Here is a 19,478-nt window from a genome sequence, read left to right as displayed (position 1 = left end):
CTAAATTTGGCTTGCGGTCATTAGGTCGACAAGACTTAGGCCGACAGTCATTAGGTCGACCACTATTGGCCGACATGCAGTAGGTCGACATGGTCACTATGTCGACATGGTCATTAGGTCGACATGTAATAGGTCAACATGGAAAAGGGTAGACATGAGTTTTTAAAAAAAAAATTATAATTATGAACTCTTTCATACTTTACGATCCACGTGGACTACGATTGGGAATAGTAACCTGTGCCGCGCGCAGCGGTAGTAGAGCGAGGCACCTTGCCGAAGCATGGCGAGCAAAGCGAGCCATGCGAGGGGACACGGTGCACTAAATGGGGTTCCCCATCACTTTACGAAGAGAACGACACCAACAAAAGTAAAAAAACTCATGTCCACTTAGTACATGTCGACCTAATGACCATGTCGACCTAGTGCATGTCGAACATTGACCTAATGACTGTCGACCTAAGTCTTGTCGGCGGCAATACTTTTGTACCTGAAGAGTAGCACCCTACCAGCGCAACTCTTGCGCGCTGGCAGGGAGCTACCCATCGCTCTCTGGGTCACGCTGCCGCGGCCCGCCCCCTGCACAGTCTAGGCACACCTGCGTTGCTTGGACCGCACCCCAAAAACGGCGGCCCAACGCCACCGGTCCGCCCCCTCCCATCCAGCGAACGCCTCTGCCTGTCAATCAGGCAGAGGTGATCGCTGGGCTGAGATGCCGATCGCATCTCTGGCATGCGCAGTTCAGACCTGATCGCCTGCTGTGCGAAAACGCACAGCAGCAATCAGGTCTGAATTAGCCCCATAGACTGTAAGCGCCATTGGGTCAGGTGTGAAAGACCAATTGTTCTCTGAAAAGCAATGCAGAATAATAAGAATTTACTTACCGATAATTCTATTTCTCATAGTCCGTAGTGGATGCTGGGACTCCGTCAGGACCATGGGGAATAGCGGGCTCCGCAGGAGACAGGGCACATCTAAAAAAGCTTTTAGGTCACATGGTGCGTACTGGCTCCTCCCCCTATGACCCTCCTCCAAGCCTCAGTTAGGTACTGTGCCCGGACGAGCGTACACAATAAGGAAGGATCTTGAATCCCGGGTAAGACTCATACCAGCCACACCAATCACACCGTACAACTTGTGATCTGAACCCAGTTAACAGTATGATAACACAAACGAAGTAGCCTCTGAACAGATGGCTCACAACAACAGTAATAACCCGATTTTTGTAACAATAACTATGTACAAGCATTGCAGACAATCCGCACTTGGGATGGGCGCCCAGCATCCACTACGGACTATGAGAAATAGAATTATCGGTAAGTAAATTCTTATTTTCTCTAACGTCCTAGTGGATGCTGGGACTCCGTCACGACCATGGGGATTATACCAAAGCTCCCAAACGGGCGGGAGAGTGCGGATGACTCTGCAGCACCGAATGAGAGAACTCCAGGTCCTCTTTAGCCAGAGTATCAAATTTGTAAAATTTTACAAACGTGTTCTCCCCTGACCACGTAGCTGCTCGGCAAAGTTGTAATGCCGAGACTCCTCGGGCAGCCGCCCAGGATGAGCCCACTTTCCTTGTGGAATGGGCCTTTACAGATTTAGGCTGTGGCAGGCCTGCCACAGAATGTGCAAGTTGGATTGTACTACATATCCAACGTGCAATCGTCTGTTTAGACGCAGGAGCACCCAACTTGTTGGGTGCATACAATGTAAACAACGAGTCAGATTTTCTGACTCCAGCTGTCCTTGAAATATATATTTTTAATGCTCTGACAACGTCCAGTAACTTGGAGTCCTCCAAGTCGCTAGTAGCCGCAGGCACCACAATAGGCTGGTTCAAGTGAAATGCCGAAACCACCTTAGGGAGAAATTGAGGACGTGTCCTCAATTCTGCCCTGTCCGAATGGAATATCAGATATGGGCTTTTGTATGACAAAGCTGCCAACTCCGAAACTCTCCTGGCTGAAGCCAGGGCCAACAGCATGGTTACCTTCCATGTAAGGTATTTTAAATCTACCGATTTTAAAGGCTCAAACCAATGAGATTTGAGAAAATTTAGAACCACGTTCAAATCCCACGGTGCCACTGGAGGCACTATTGGGGGTTGTATATGTAGTACACCTTTGACAAAAGTTTGTACTTCAGGCACTGACGCCAATTCCTTCTGGAAGAAAATTGATAAGGCCGAAATTTGAACTTTAATGGACCCCAATTTGAGGCCCATAGACAATCCTGCTTGCAGGAAATGTAAGAATCGACCCAATTGAAATTCTTCCGTTGGAGCCTTCTTGGCCTCACACCACGCAACATATTTTCTCCAAATGCGGTGATAATGTTGTGCGGTCACTTCTTTCCTGGCTTTAATTAAAGTAGGAATAACTTCCTCAGGAATGCCCTTCTCTTTTAGAATCCGGCGTTCAACCGCCATGCCGTCAAACGCAGCCGCGGTAAGTCTTGGAACATACAAGGTCCCTGCTGAAGCAGATCCCTTCTTAAAGGTAGAGGCCACGGATCCTCCGTGAGCATCTCTTGAAGTTCCGGATACCAAGTTCTTCTTGGCCAGTCCGGAGCTACCAGTATTGTTCTTACTCCTCTTTTCCGTATAATTCTCAGTACCTTTGGTATGAGAGGCAGAGGAGGGAACACATACACTGACTGGTACACCCACGGTGTTCCCAGAGCGTCCACAGCTATTGCCTGAGGGTCTCTTGACCTGGCGCAATACCTGTCCAATTTTTTGTTGAGGCGAGACGCCATCATGTCCACCTTTGGTTTTTCCCAACGGTTCACAATCATGTGGAAAACTTCTGGATGAAGTCCCCACTCTCCCGGGTGAAGGTCGTGTCTGCTGAGGAAATCTGCTTCCCAGTTGTCCACTCCCGGGATGAACACTGCTGACAGTGCTACGACATGATTCTCCGCCCAGCGCAGAATCCTTGCAGCTTCTGCCATTGCACTCCTGCTTCTCGTGCCGCCTTGTCGGTTTACGTGGGCGACTGCCGTGATGTTGTCGGACTGGATCAACACCGGCTGACCCTGAAGCAGCGATTTTGCCAGGCTTAGAGCATTGTAGATCGCTCTTAGCTCCAGTATATTTATGTGAAGAGACGTCTCCAGGTTTGACCACACGCCCTGGAAGTTTCTTCCCTTTGTGACTGCTCCCCAACCTCGTAGGCTGGCATCCGTAGTCACCAGGACCCAGTCCTGTATGCCGAATCTGCGGCCCACTAACAGATGGGCAGTCTGCAACCACCACAGGAGAGACAACCTTGTTCTCGGTGACAGTGTTATCCGCTGATGCATGTGCAGATGCGATCCGGACCATTTGTCCAGCAGATCCCACTGAAATGTTCGTGCATGGAATCTGCCGAATGGAATCGCTTCGTACGAAGCCACCATCTTTCCCAGGACTCTTGTGCATTGATGTACTGACACAGTTCCTGGTTTTAGGAGGTTCTTGACAAGTTCGGATAACTCCCTTGCTTTCTCTTCCGGGAGAAATACCTTTTTCTGAACCGTGTCCAGAATCATGCCCAGGAACAGCAGATGTGTTGTCGGGGTCAATTGAGATTTTGGAAGATTTAGAATCCACCCGTGTTGCTGAAGCACTACTTGTGTTAGCGCTACACCGACTTCCAGCTGTTCTCTGGACTTTGCCCTTATCAGGAGATCGTCCAAGTAAGGGATAATTAATACGCCTTTTCTTCGTAGAAGAACCATCATTTCGGTCATTACCTTGGTAAAGACCCGAGGGGCCGTGGACAACCCAAACGGCAGCGTTTGAAACTGATAATGACAGTCTTGTATCACGAACCTGAGATACCCTTGGTGTGAGGGGTAAATCGGGACATGTAGATAAGCATCTTTTATGTCCAAGGACACCATGAAGTCTCCTTCTTCCAGATTCGCTATCACTGCTCTGAGTGACTCCATCTTGAACTTGAATTTCTTTATGTACAGGTTCAAGGATTTCAGATTTAGAATAGGCCTTACCGAACCGTCCGGTTTCGGTACCACAAATAGTGTGGAATAATACCCCTTTCCCTGTTGTAGGAGGGGTACCTTGACTATCACCTGCTGAGAATACAGCTTGTGAATGGCTTCCAAAACCGACGTCCTTTCTGAGGGAGACGTTGGTAAAGCAGACTTTAGGAACCGGCGAGGGGGAGACCTTTCGAACTCCAGCATGTAACCCTGAGATACTATCTGCAGGACCCACGGGTCCACTTGTGAGTGAACCCATTGATTGCTGAAAATCTTGAGTCGACCCCCCACCGTTCCTGAGTCCGCTTGTAAAGCCCCAGCGTCATGCTGATGGCTTTGTAGAAGCCGGGGCGGGCTTCTGTTCCTGGGCAGGGGCTGCTTGCTGCCCTTTCTTACCCTTTCCTCTGCCTCGCGGCAGATAAGACTGTCCTTTTGGTCGCTTTTTATAGGAGCGAAAGGACTGCGGCTGAAAAGACGGTGTCTTTTTCTGTTGGGAGGGGGTCTGAGGTAAAAAAGTGGATTTGCCGGCAGTTGCCGTGGCCACCAGGTCCGAAAGACCGACCCCAAACAATTCCTCTCCTTTATATGGCAATACTTCCATATGCCTCTTGGAATCCGCATCACCTGACCACTGTCGCGTCCATAAACTTCTTCTGGCAGATATGGACATCGCGCTTACTCTTGATGCTAGAGTACAAACATCCCTCTGAGCATCTCGCATATAAAGGAAAGCATCCTTTAATTGCTCTAGAGTCAATAAAATACTGTCCCTATCCAGGGTATCAATATTTTCAGTCAGAGAATCCAACCACACTACCCCAGCACTGCACATCCAGGCTGAGGCTATTGCCGGTCGCAGTATAACACCAGTATGTGTGTATATACTCTTCAGTGTAGTTTCCAGCCTCCTATCTGCTGGATCCTTGAGGGCGGCCGTATCAGGAGACGGCAACGCCACTTGCTTTGATAAACGTGTGAGCGCCTTATCCACCCTAGGGGGTGTTTCCCAGCGCGCCCTAACCTCTGGTGGGAAAGGGTATAATGCCAATAACTTCTTGGAAATTAGCAGTTTTCTATCGGGGTTAACCCACGCTTCATCACACACGTCATTCAATTCCTCTGATTCTGGAAAAAATACAGGTAGTTTTTTCACCCCCCACATAATACCCCTTTTTGAGGTACCAGCAGTATCAGAGATCTGCAAAGCCTCCTTCATTGCCGTGATCATATAACGTGTGGCCCTATTGGAAAATACGTTTGTTTCTTCACCGTCGACACTAGATTCATCTGTGTCGGTACCCGTGTCGACTGACTGAGGTAAAGGACGTTTTACAGCCCCTGACGGTGTCTGAGACGCCTGAACCGGTACTAACTGGTTTGCCGGGCGTCTTATTTCGTCAACTGACTTTTGTAATGTGCTGACATTATCACGTAATTCCATAACTAAAGCCATCCATTCCGGTGTCGACTCCCTAGGGGGTGACATTACCATCATCGGCAATTGCTCTGCCTCCACACCAACATCGTCCTCATACATGTCGACACACACGTACCGACACACAGCAGCCACACAGGGAATGCTCTAATCGAAGACAGGACCCCCTAGCCCTTTGGGGAGACAGAGGGAGAGTTTGCCAGCACACACCAAAAGCGCTATAAATGTATATAAACAACCCTAGAAGGTGTTGTTTACTATATATGCGCTCTTAATATATAAATATCGCCAATTTATGCCCCCCTTCTCTTTGTTACCCTGTTTCTGTAGTGCAGTGCAGGGGAGAGACCTGGGAGCCTTCCTCACCAGCGGAGCTGAGCAGGAAAATGGCGCTGAGTGCTGAGGAGAATAAGCTCCGCCCCTTTTTCGGCGGGCTTTTCCCCGGTTTTTAAGAAACTGGCCTGGGTTAAAATACATACATATAGCCTTAATGGCTATATGTGATGTATTTATTTTGCCACTAAAGGTAATTATATTGCTGCCCAGGGCGCCCCCAGCAGCGCCCTGCACCCTCCGTGACTGAGTCAGTGAGCCGTGTGACAACAATGGCGCACAGCTGCCGTGCTGTGCGCTACCTTCAAGAAGACTGAAGAGTCTTCTGCCGCCTGCTTTCCGGACCTCCGTTCTGCCGTCTCTTCAGCGTCTGTAAGGGGGATCGGCGGCGCGGCTCCGGGACGAACCCCAGGCTGACCTGTGTTCCGACTCCCTCTGGAGCTAAGTGTCCAGTAGCCTAAGACTCCAATCCATCCTGCACGCAGGTGAGTTGGAAATCTCTCCCCTAAGTCCCTCGATGCAGTGATCCTGTTGCCAGCAGGAATCACTGAGATTGAAACCTAAAAAAAAACTTTTCTAAACAGCTCTTTAGGAGAGCCACCTAGATTGCACCCTCTCGGACGGGCACAAAAACCTAACAGAGGCTTGGAGGAGGGTCATAGGGGGAGGAGCCAGTACGCACCATGTGACCTAAAAGCTTTTTTAGATGTGCCCTGTCTCCTGCGGAGCCCGCTATTCCCCATGGTCCTGACGGAGTCCCAGCATCCACTAGGACGTTAGAGAAATGGGTATGCTATAGAAATAACGGTTAATACATACAATGTCTACAGAGTTTGAAGAGGGAGGGGGGATAGTGCTCTAAACCTCTGTTAATGCCCCTTGCAAACTGTCTGAGCCTTCCCATGGTGCAACGTGACATGCATGCTTTTCTTAGAGCAGGGAGGAGGGGGTTGCTGAGCACATTCCCGGTCTGATTCTGAGTTGCATGCAGTCTGAATGCTGATGTTAAAGGACTGCAAATAGAAAGCTAATGCAACTATACACAAATCCTAAAGGTATGCATCAATGCTAACACACCGCTCAACTTTTGTCCCACATAGGAGAGCAGCCATCAGCTAGTGTTCCCCCCAGGCATTTTGCATGACAGGGTGCAGGTGTGCTAAGGGCAGAAGGTGCGTGCATGAAAAGCAGATGCGGGAGGCCAGGGAGGTGCATAGCCCTGTCATCACTAATGGGAGCAGGCCGCCCCCCTCAACGCCACTAATGGGGGCATGCCGGCCCTCTCAACGTCACTGATGGGGCATGCTCCACCATGCGGCGTCACTGATAGGGGTGATCTTGGCTTCCCCCATCCTCTACCTACAGAACAGATGTGTAGCTGCGGCATCCTGTTAAAACAGCATAGTGTGAACACTAATCATCATCCACACTTACACTTATTCCATGCTAGATGTAGCCTGAATTTGGCGTCCAGAATGCATGCGCATGCGTAACTCAGGCCCATGACACACTCCAACACTTCCACAAGATGATTCTCTAGTGTGCATTCACACTGTTTCCACCCCGATACCACCCAGAAGCGCTCATTTAATGCATCATGGTATTTTGCAGCAAGGGGGTGGGGCCTAATCATACCAATAGTCCAGCCCTGCCCCCATCAACATCCACCTGCATATCCCCTCTGGGCTTTTCCTGGAGAGGAAACGTCAAAAGAAAGAAAATATAAAGAGAGATAAAGTGGGGAAAGATAAAGTACCAACTAGGGTGGCCAATCCTGGGATCAGGATGGAAGGGATTCCGGGATTAAGGCCAAAAATCATCCGGAATTCAATTCCCGGGATTGAAAGCTCCAATCCCCGGGATTGTGGGATCAAAACCGGGCAGCTTGAGCGTCCTCAGGACGCTCAGACGCTGCCCGGCTCCTTCTATCTGGCTCCCCCTGCGCAGCGTGACGTGCAGTCACAGGTCACGCTGCGCAGTCAGCCGACCCCCGCTGACCCGACGCTGATCCTCCGCTGACCTGCCGCTGATCACGTATGTGGGAGGGGCGGGGCAGACAAATAGGAAAAAAACAATCCCGGGAATCCCGGGAATCCCGGCATTGACCATTTTTCAGTCCCGATACCCGGGATTGAGAAAATGGGCTGGGATTGCCCTCCATAGTACCAACCAACCAGCGCCTGTCATTTCTTCAATCACAACCTGTAAACTGATAGATTGGTACTTTATCTCTCGCCTCTTTATCGTTCTCCAAGATTTGATAAATCTCCCCCTTATTTACAAACAATGGTTAAATGTGCAAAACTGAGCTAAACCATAGCAGACAGCAATTGCCATTTATCTGTCCATAGCACAATGGAATCAAACATCTTACTGATTGCTATGTGTTTAGTGTAGATTTGCACCTGCGTGCAGTGTTAGTAAACACCCCTCCTTGTCCGTACCTGAACATTAACAATGACATATTCCTGCAGAGGAGGGACTCCTTGGTCAGTTGCTGTGACAGATAAACGGTACTGTGATCTTTGGGTTGCTGACAGAGTCTTAGTTGTCCATATTTCCCCACTACTAATGTCAATAAAGAAATGATCCAGATTATCATCTGCAAAGAGAGTAAATATTACTGGAAATGCGGTAAACAATTATTGGCTAAAATTTCTGGTATGTACCTAAACAATGTAAATAAAATGCAGAAATAGTATAATAAACTTTTAAGTTGGAACTAAACTAAAGAGGAGCACATAACACAAAATGAAAGAAGCTCCAGTGTGACTGGCTAGTTAACAGCAGGATATCCAATGAGGAGGTGACTCTTACACACAACGCCATCACACAGCAATTTTCCAAACATGTGATGTCACACCACGGGGGCATGGCCTCCTGCACCAGGAAGCAGGTACGTGCAGTGAGGTAAATGGCTGAGGAGGTACTGGCTAGTACCAGAGCCATATTTGCACACACTCGTATATGAGCCAAAGGGTTCATGTGGGCATTATACATAGGTGCAGCAGTATATACATGTGGGCATTATACACAGGTGCAGCAGTATACACATGTGGGCATTATATACAGGTGCAGCAGTATATACATGTGGGCATTATTCACAGGTGCAGCAGTATATACAGTATTGCTGGAAATTTGGTGAGTTTTGATCAGAGATGTGCAGAAAAGGTAGGCAGCAGTGGCACTGCTTCCCCTGTCATAGAAATATTACCCCAGAGTTTTGACTATAAAAATGATTAAAATAATAATACAAAGATATTTCAAATATATTTTTTAATTTTTCATGTACTTTATATAGTTCAAACTCTTGTGTATGCGTTAGTATGACAGGAAAGGCTCTGCCTCACCTTACCACACGTCACTGCCAGGAAAATTACTGACTGGGGCATCCTAAGAACGCTCCAGGTGACTTGCAGCAGCTCTACTGTCTGCAGATTGCCAGGTGCTGCCTGTAGCACAGTAGCAGTAACATCCCCAGGGCCCTGTACCTGGCCATGGCACCACTTGCACCCCTCCAGTTACAGCCCTGCTAGCACAGCAGATGCATATGCACTACAAAACACTGGGGAGATTTATACCCTGCACCCGTCACATTTCTATCACTTAGAATGCAGGGCATGATATGAATAAACACTCACTGTTTCTTTGAGAAGATATAAGACACAGCTAATACAGAGCAATACATTACTATCCAATAATGTATTGGTTCCGGGATGGTCACCTGGAGCCCCCGAGGTGGCCCTTTGTGGTGCGCCCGTGAGAGAGTCGCCGGTGATGCCCTCAAGCATGGAGCCCCGGCGAGCACCTCAGGAAGCGGGCGCAGAGGAGAAAGAGTGCCCCTCAGCCTGCGACCTGGAGACCCAGCTCCTAGAAAGGTCGGGCAGCTCCCACGGGACAGCCAATGGAGAAGGCAGCGTGGAAGCCCCTGCCCCGGTGAGTACTAGCAGCGGCCCCCAGCCTAGTGATTGCCCATCCCACAACTCCAGCTCCTGTAGTCGGGGTGCGGCAGCGGCCCCTGGGAGCTGCGGTGCGAAGCTGGCCCCCTGTGGCACTACCAGGAGATACAACGGAGCAGAAAAGGCCCACGTGGCATGGGACAATGACCGGCGGGTGTCCCGCAACCAAACTCCCAGAAGTGGAGCAGCGACAACCCAGGATGGCATGCTGGCCCACCCAGGATGGACTGGGCATGCCCCAACAGATGCGGCCAGAACAGCTGACAGGGTGCCCGAGTGGGACCCCCAGCGGACTTAAGGGCAGAACAGAGCACACAAGAGGTGTGGTACCCACAAGAGGGGCTGCCGTGCTGGGGCCCTAGTCAGGTGGAGATGCAGAGGCCACCATTCTGCTCTTCCAGCAATCCTACTTTCAAACACTCAATCCCTTGCGAACAAGATGGATGAGCTATCCCTGCTCATGAGCGACGCAAGGTCAGGCACTGCTGGGTCATCCATCCTATGCTTCACTGAGACATGGCTGGACGACCTAATTGCAGACTCCACACTGTCACTGCCGGGCTACAGCCTCTTCAGGGCCAACCGTGATAAGGACCTGATCGGAAAAACCAGAGGCGGTGGCATCTGCTTATACATAAATGAAGGGTGATGCTCCAACGTTACGATCCTAAGTAAATCAAGCAGCCCACAATTGGAGACGTTCATCATTAACTGCAACCTGTTATACTCCCACCAGGAATTTGCCTCAACAGTACTGGTGGGAGTGTATACCACCCAAGCAAGCGCAAACGATACAGCAAGTCAAGTGCCATACCAGGGAGGGGCGAACCCTGGACCACTGCTATACCTCCATCAAGACAGCTTACCAGTCCATCCCCCATGCAGCCCTAGGCCTCTCCGACCACTGCATAGTCCATCTGCTCCCCACATACATCCACAAGCTGAGGACGGAAAAGCCTGTGGTCAGGTCCGTCAAACGCTGGACAAGCAAAGCTAGGCTGATGCTTCAGGCATGTTTTGACTGCAGAGATTGGAGGGTTTTTTAAACTTCTGCTACCGACCTGGATGACCTGGCTGATACAGTGACATCCTACATCAGCTTCTGCGAGGACACATGTGTGCCAACAAAAACAGTCCGCACCTTCAATAACAACAAGCCTTGGTTCAACTCCCAGCTCAGGAAGCTTCGTCGGGCCAAGGAGGAGGCATACAGCAGCGGGGACAGGGTCCTGTACAAACAGGCCAAGAACTCCCTGACACGCAAATTCAGGCTGGCTAAAAGCCGATTCTCCAACACGGTGACTAACAACCTTTCGGCCAACGACCCTGTGTCAGTTTGGAGAGGTATGCAAGCAGGGCCGGTTCTAGGGCTTTTTGCGGCCTGGGCGGGAAATAGGGGGCGTGGCTTCATACAGGGGGCGTGGTCAGTTACGGCCCCTGTACAGTAGTAGCGCCGCTGAAATGCAATGCGGTGCGCGATGACGTCATCGCGCACCGCACAGTAAAGGTCCTCTCCACGAAGGGAGTCTAGTTCCCGACACAGCAGGCAGCGGGCAGCACAGCAGTACCGGATCTTGCCATGGTGCGGCGCCCTACGGATGGCAAAAGTCCTGCTTGCCCGTGGCAAGATCCGCTACTGTATGCAAGCCATAACCAGCTACAAGAAAACCCGAAAACCCTCTGTCATGCAACAGGAACTGGCGGATGAACTGAACAACTTTTACTGCAGATTTGAGAAGTAGGCCTCCTGTCCCAGTCCTACCCCTGTCCCGGGCAAAGCTGACCACCCACTCCGCTGTCCTGGTCTCCACTCCCAGGCACTGCGGGTGGATCAGAAAGAGGTAGAAGGAATGTTTAGAAGGGTCAAACCTAGGAAAGCCACAGGCCCAGACGGAGTATCGCCATCTGCCCTGAAGAACTGTGCTGTTCAGCTCGCCCCCATCTTCTCCAAGATCTTCAACACCTCACTGGAGACGTGCAAGGTTCCCATCAGCTTCAAATGTTCAACTATCGTCCCGGTTCCAAAGAGCGCAGCTGCAAAATACCTAAACGTCTACAGGCCGATCACACTAACATCTGTGGCAATGAAAGTGTTTGAACGGCTGGTTCTGAACCACCTGAGAGAAGCAACTAACACCCACCTAGACTCCTTGCAGTTCGCATACCGAGCGAACAGGAGTGTCGAGGACGCAGTTAACTTGGGGCTGCAGACACTGTCTGCCGTAATGTGTAAAAAGGGTACGCTGTCTGCCGTAATGTGTAAAAAGGGGACGCTGTCTGCCGTAATGTGTAAGAAGCGGACGCTGTCTGCCGTAATATGTAAAAAGCAGACGCTGTCTGCCATAATGTGTAAAAAGGGGACGCTGTCTGCCGTAATGTGTAAAAAGGGGGACTGGCTGCCGTAATGTGTAAAAGGGGGCTCTGCCTGGTGTAGTGGCACTACTGTGCGGCGTAATTTGAATAATGGAGACTACTGTACACCGTAGTATGAATTGGTATTATTTTGTGGCCACACCCATTCCCCATGAAGCCATGCCCCTATATCTATCTTGCATGGGGCGGGGGGGGGGGGGGGCGCTAATGCCGTTTCTTGCACATAGCGCTAAAATGCCTAGTTACGGCACTGTGGCTAACGCAGTGGTGAGGCAGGAACAACCTTGACCTAAATCCCCTCAAAACAGTTGAGATGGAGGTGGCTTCAGAAGGAAACCCAATGCCATGCTACCACTCGTAATAGCCAACAGCGTGGTTTCATGGGTCGACTCCTTCAAATTCCTAGGGTCAAAAATTTCCTGAGACCTCAAATGGGGACCCAACATAAGAACTGTCGTAAAGAGGTTCGTGCAGCGGATGTTCTTTCTGAGACAACTCAGGAAATTCAACATCCCGCAGAAGCTGCTGCTCATCTTCTACACAGCGGTCATAGAATCGGTCCTATGTTCCTCGATCACAGTCTGGTATGGAGCTGCCAATGAGAGTGACAGACAGAGGCTGCAAAGGGTGGTGAGGACAGCTGAAAAGATTGTTGGGGCTGACCTCCCTCACGTCCAGAAATTATAGCAGTCAAGGGTCAGGGCAGACACTACAGGTCCATTCCTGCGAAGTCGACCAGATACATTAAAAGCTTTTTCCCACTAGCTGTACACCAGCTGAACAACATATAAGAAGTCTAACATGTATGTCTAATATGCTGAGTCTATCATACAGAAGCAATGTGCAGTATGAACTCATACGTGTAATGTTTGTAATGTATGCTACGTTTTCCCCCCCACTTATGCTATGTATTCCCCCTTCATGTTGCGGCTTGGCAATGCACTGTACCGCAAAAAATTCCTAGTGTGTGTGAGTACACCTGGCCAATAAAGTTGATTCTGATAAGAAATCACTGAGAACTTTTTCAACAAAACAATATGGAATACAGTAACAAAACTTTTTTTTTTTGTGTTTACCGGAGGTCAATGAATACAAAACTGAGCCATTATTGGCAGCATCAGGATCCTTTGCATACACCGTAGTCACCAACATATGTCCTGGCTGGCCATCCGGAACCTTAGCACAAAGACAACACAAGTTTAAGTGAAGGACACAAAAATAAGAACATTCTGTATAAACAATGGCAAAAGCTAACCTAGAACAAAGTATATGAACTTGTAAATAATTATGAACACTGAGGTAAAATGGAGGTAGTAATACACATTATAGACAATGACTTGCACACTCTAGTGTTTACTGAACTAGAACCTTTCTGTTTATCAGGTTATACACACTTGTTCGGTCATTTTAGAAACACGTAAAAATAAACCACAGGACACAGTATTTAAAAATGACTGCTCTCTTTTCAGAATTAGAAGAATCCCTGGTCAGATGTGGTTCTTGCTCATTGTAATAGGATGAGTCAAAACAATTATCAGTTGAACTCTGTTGTCCAGAGTTATGTTGTCAAAACAACAAAGTTTCATTAATTGTGATACACTAAAATATTATCTTATATCAAATTAAGATTGAATTAAAGAACTTTATATTACATTATAGTTGACTGACCTAACATTACTGTATAAACTGTCGTTAGTGTGGTGGCATTGACAACGTCTAGCTATCTTAATTTATAGGAAAGTAGAAGATACTGTTAAAGATATAGCAGACTAATTCATTACACACAAGTATAGCAAGATTTAAATTGAAGAAGACTTTTGAAGACTGATTTGCACTCTCTATTTTGGGCAAAAATCATGCATAACTGAATGCCAGGTGCTGTCAAGCACAGGCACATAGCACTGTCATGACTGCTGCCTGGCGGGAGCTGTGCCCAGGAGAAGCAGAAGAGAAGAAGCCATATGAAAGGTGTCGTGATCCATCACATTATCTGTTCTTAAAATATGGTATTGTTAAGGTTGTATGTTATATGTTGTATCAATATATATTCTGTATGGAAAATTGTATTTTTCAAACTGTATGTCAAATTTTAATTTTGTAATTAACAAAGTAATTGAACTGAGTCCCATCTCGCCTCTGCTAGGAAGTGTATATTTACTATACACAGCAGGAGGTCATGTGTATCTTCCTAACCATCCCCAATGAGGACACATGATGTCAAATTCTTTTGATGAAAAGTCACAGAGATTTCTTGAGAAATGCATCTGGTCAGACAAATCTCTTTCCTGACCAAGTCCATAAAACGTCCCACAATCTTGATCAATCACAGATCTTAAGGGGGGAACTCACTGAGCGATAATCTAAGCAATCTGACTAGATTGCTTAGATTTTAAGCATGATCGCTCCGTGTATAACCCCACAGCGATAGCGCGCGTCGCTATCGCTGGTGCTAGATTGGCCTGCATGCAGGCTCAATCTAGCAGATCGCTCATTTCACCCGCTGGGTGAAATGAGCGGCCCCCTCATCCCCGTCCCCCCGCACGCTCAGCACACATCTCTCCCCAGATCTGCCCGTGAATACGGGCCTTAAGTCTTCATATAAAATGAAGCAAGGAATTAAATTGTCCTGCGCTTATAGCAGAGAAACCCAGTGTTACCAGAACAAAGAAGCCTATTATACACACACAGGCCACAATCCAATTTGTTATCGAAGGAGATAAAAAAAGGTGAGGGTCAAGATGCAGGATTTGAGAGATAAATATGTCTCTGTAGCTGAATTCAGGGTGAGTTTTTTTGGAGGACAGCCACACGTTGAGAATGCCCCTAACTTTTTGCCTTTGCAAAACCTCCTGCAACAGAAACCTAAGGTTTTTGTAGTATGTTCTGAGACGTTATTCCTATTTTAATTTTCTGAAATTATCGCTACTGTAACCTGTATGTTATTCTTATTAAATCTTTTATTAACTATAAACTCTGGGGGAAAAAATGGATTAAAATCCATTAAATCTAGTGTATTCTCGGTGTTGTCATTGAACTTTCATATCTGTGTGGCTCATGTTACCTGTTTCGTTGACATATTAATAATTGTGTATATAAGTAGAAGCAAAGGGCTACCTAGTGTCATATCACTGAATGTTTCCCTTTTGCTGGTGGCAATTACCGTGTCCAATTAACCGTAAATTCTGAAGGAACCATAAATCACTGAGGGTGATTTTCAGATTGACGTATCTGGAGAATCGGCCAGCCAGTTGTGACAAAAGATTTGAGTCATGGCAGACAGAGCCGATCAAGAGAAGCCTTGAGTGCGCAAACGAGGAAAGTGAAATAGCGCAGGGATTCAACAGAACATGTGTGCAAGGATGAGAGAGGAACTAATGGGGAGGCGATGATAACAATACATAAAATATGGGGGTGGTATAATAAAGGTGACAATATTAAAAAGTAAAATAAAAGTGGTACATAATATACTTTATAGATATAATATAACATTTTATACTATTTATATTATATTCTTTTTATATCTCATTCAAATAACATATTGGGTCATATTGAATTAGCTGTGGTCAAGGGCGTAGCTACCATAGGTGCAGCCAGTGCAGGTGCTATGGGGCCCAGAGCTGAGAGGGGCCCAACTTCCCTGTCACAGTTACATGTGTTATATACATTTTTCGCCATTGGGTTGTATGTAGGGGTCCTTTCACACTTTTTCCTTGTTGCAATATATCTAGGTATGCCCCTGGACCTGCTCATTGTAGTGTGGTATAAAATTAACTGGGGGGCATTTGAATTTTATATAATATGAACCGGGGCACTATAATGAGGCACAATATCAACGGGGAGCACTATATATCATAGGGCTAGATGCATCATTGCTTGGAGAGTGATAAAATGGAGAAAGAAAAAGCGCCAGCCAATCAGGGCCTAACTGCCATGTCAAAGGCTGTGTTTGAAAAATGGCAGTTAGGAGCTGATTGGCTGGTACTTTTTCACTGTCCATTTTATCACTTTCCAAGCGATGATGCATCTGGCCCACAATGTGAATTGGGGGTACTGTGCGGCATAATGTGTACTGGCAGCTCTGAAATGTGACATAGGGTGAACTTAAGCACTACTGCGATTCATAAAAGAAACTAGGGCACTACTATGGGGACTAACATTAAATAAGGCTCTAATATGGTTCAGAAAATGAACTAGGGCACTATTATAGGGCATAAAATTAACAATTGCTGCAGAGAAGTGTCTCTCTAGAAGCATTGGGACGTGGGCCCCTTCAAAATGTTGATATGGGGCCCACAAAGTTCTGGCTATGCCCCTGGCTGTGGGGATGACGCCGCAAATAATTGTTAGTGCTGACTTATTGAATTAGCTGCAGGAACCCCACAAGCTAATTAAAAGAGGCAGGCTTTTTCCTTGCACTTTTAGAAGCTGCAAGGAAAAATCAGCATTAAAGTGCAAATTTTGCAGTATTATACAGGTTGAGTATCCCATATCCAAATATTCCGAAATACGGAATATTCCGAAATACGGAATTTTTTGAGTGAGACTGAGATAGTGAAATCTTTGTTTTTTGATGGCTCAATGTACAAACTTTGTTTAATACACAAAGTTGTTAAAAATATTGTATTAAATGACCTTCAGGCTGTGTGTATAAGGTGTATATGAAACATAAATGAATTGTGTGAATGTACACACACTTTGTTTAATGCACAAAGTTATAAAAAATATTGGCTAAAATTACCATCAGGCTGTGTGTATAATGTGTATATGAAACATAAATGCATTCTGTGCTTAGATTTAGGTCCCATCGCCATGATATCTCATTATATACCATAATGAGATATCATGGCGATGGGACCTAAATCTAAGCACAGAATTATTCCAAAATACGGAAAAATCCGATATCCAAAATACGTCTGGTCCCAAGCATTTTGGATAAGGGATACTCAACCTGTACTAAATGGGGGTTTATTATATTTGTTACACTAAAAGTGGCATAGATTGTTATCATAATCTGTAATTATTATTATTATTATTATTATTATAATAATAGGTGAATATTATAATTCTACTTAAACTACTGCAACACAGATGATGATGATGATGATGATGATGATGATGATTATGATGATGATGATTGGACTAAAGGGGACAGATAAAATGTTTTAGGCAGGGACGTGCAGTCAGGGGAGGCAGGGGAGGCAGTGCCTCCCCTGTGATTAATTATTAAAATAATACAAAGAAGATACTTATGACACAGATTCTGTGTCATAAGTATTTTATTTATATTATCTTAATAATTTTTCCATTTAAATGGCTGATGAAATGTATTTTGCGGCACCGAGAACGGTGCCTCCCGCTCTCCATTGTGATCGGCCGGAAGCAGGGGGCGGGCAGGGGGCGGGGACAAGCAGAGGGCTGTAAAAGCCCATTGAAAAAACTAATGGAAGCGGCACCTGTCCAAGTGCCGCTAAACAGCAGGGGCGTGCTTTCAGCGTATCTGAAAGCACGCCCATCACTGTGACACCACCTACTAGCTCGAAGCTCCTCCCCTCTCCCATGTCCCATTCCCGCTCCACTCCTCACCTGCCCCCGGCTCCCACGGCTCACAACCGCCCGGCTCCCGTATGAAAAGCCGCAGCTCACAGCGGCCCAGCCGCCCGCCGCCGCCAGCCCGACTCCCGCCCCCCGCCCCACTGACAGCTAACCACCGCCCGGCTCCCCCATGAAACGCCGCAGCTCACAGCGGCCCAGCCGCCCGCCGCTGCCAGCCCGGCTCCCGTCCCCCGCCGCACTGACAGCTCACCACCGCCCGACTTTCAAATGAAAGGCCGCGGCTCACAGCCGCCCAGCCGCCTGCTAGCCCGGCTCCTGCCCCACTGACAGCTCAGTCTGGAACAAACGGAGGAGAGTGTCAGTGTGGGGACATGTGTGTGTGTAAATGTGGCTGCGTGTGTGTGACTGTGAGTATGTAGATATGTGGCTATACATGTGTGGCTATTTGTGTATAAGTGGTATAACGTGTGTGTGTGTGTGTGTGTGTGTGTGTGTGTGTGTGTGTGTGTGTCTATTTGTAAATGTGGCTGGTTGTGTATTTTTATATATGTAAGTGTGTGTATGCGTGTATATGTGTCTTTGTGTGTATACCTGAACTGGGCTGAGTGGGGGGGGGGGGGGGGGCAATATGATCTTTTTCGCCTCCGGGCGTCTGGTATTAACTTACGCCCCTGGCCAGCCGCTCACCGCCGCCAGCCGCCCGCTGCTCACCGCCGTCAGCCACCAGCCGCATCAAATGGCGGTCAGAAGGACCTTATCGCACCAAAGGACTCCTTATCACCGCTGCTGCCCATGGGTGCCTCCGCCGACCACATTCAGGTAATGTTCCCCTGCCGTCACCCTCTCTCCCTGTCGTTACTGTCCCTACTGTCACTCTCTCTCTCCCTGCTGTCACTGTCGTCACACTCTCTCTCCTCCTGTCGTCACTCTCTCCCTGCCGTCACTCTCTCTCTCCCTGCCGTCACTCTCTCTCTCCCTGCCGTCACTCTCTCTCTCCCTGTCTCTGCTGTCACTCTGGCTGTCCCTGCTGTCACAATTTTAGCTCATTCAGTGTGCTATAATGTGAATTTCGGCTCATTCAGTGTGCTATAATGTGAATTTCGGCTCATTCAGTGTGCTATAATGTGACTGTTGGCTCATTCAGTGTGCTACAATGTGAATTTCGGCTCATTCAGTGTGCTACAATGTGAATTTCAGATCATTCAGTGTGCTACAATGTGAATTTTGGCTCATTCAGTGTGCTACAATGTGAATTTCGGCTCATTCAGTGTGCTACAATGTGAATTTCAGCTCATTCAGTGTGCTACAATGTGAATTTCGGCTCATTCAGTGTGCTATAATGTGAATTTCGGCTCATTCAATGTGCTACAATGTGAATTTTGGCTCATTCAGTGTGATACAATGTGAATTTTGGCTCATTCAGTGTGCTACAATGTGAATTTTGGCTCATTCAGTGTGCTACAATGTGAATTTCGGCTCATTCAGTGTGCTACAATGTGAATTTCGGCTCATTCAGTGTGGCATAATGTGACTGTTGGCTCATTCAGTGTGCTACAATGTGAATTTCGGCTCATTCAGTGTGGCATAATGTGACTGTTGGCTCATTCAGTGTGCTACAATGTGAATTTCGGCTCATTCAGTGTGCTACAATGTGAATATCGGCTCATTCAGTGTGTTACAATGTGAATTTCAGCTCATTCAGTGTGCTACAATGTGAATTTCGGCTCATTCAGTGTGCTACAATGTGAATTTCGGCTCATTCAGTGTGCTACAATGTGAATTTAGGCTCGTACCGTGTGCTACAATGTGAATATAGTACATAGATCAGGCACTATAGTTCT

General features: G+C 47.5%; 1 protein-coding gene across 1 annotated transcript in view; it reads right to left on the bottom strand.

Annotated features, from left to right (window-relative positions):
• The window catches only part of DCHS2 (dachsous cadherin-related 2), a 402,858-nt gene that overhangs the window by 58,183 nt on the left and 325,197 nt on the right, over positions 1-19,478 (bottom strand). Inside the window, exons 7-8 of the mRNA XM_063920517.1 lie at positions 13,161-13,260; positions 8,197-8,354 (exon numbers count right to left, since the gene is read on the bottom strand). Of these exons, the coding sequence (XP_063776587.1) occupies positions 8,197-8,354; positions 13,161-13,260 (258 nt within the window). The remainder of the gene's footprint in view (positions 1-8,196; positions 8,355-13,160; positions 13,261-19,478) is intronic.

Source organism: Pseudophryne corroboree, chromosome 1 (genome assembly GCF_028390025.1).
Source record: "Pseudophryne corroboree isolate aPseCor3 chromosome 1, aPseCor3.hap2, whole genome shotgun sequence".
Taxonomy (NCBI): Eukaryota; Metazoa; Chordata; class Amphibia; order Anura; family Myobatrachidae; genus Pseudophryne; species Pseudophryne corroboree.
This window is presented reverse-complemented; position numbering and strand designations above follow the sequence as displayed.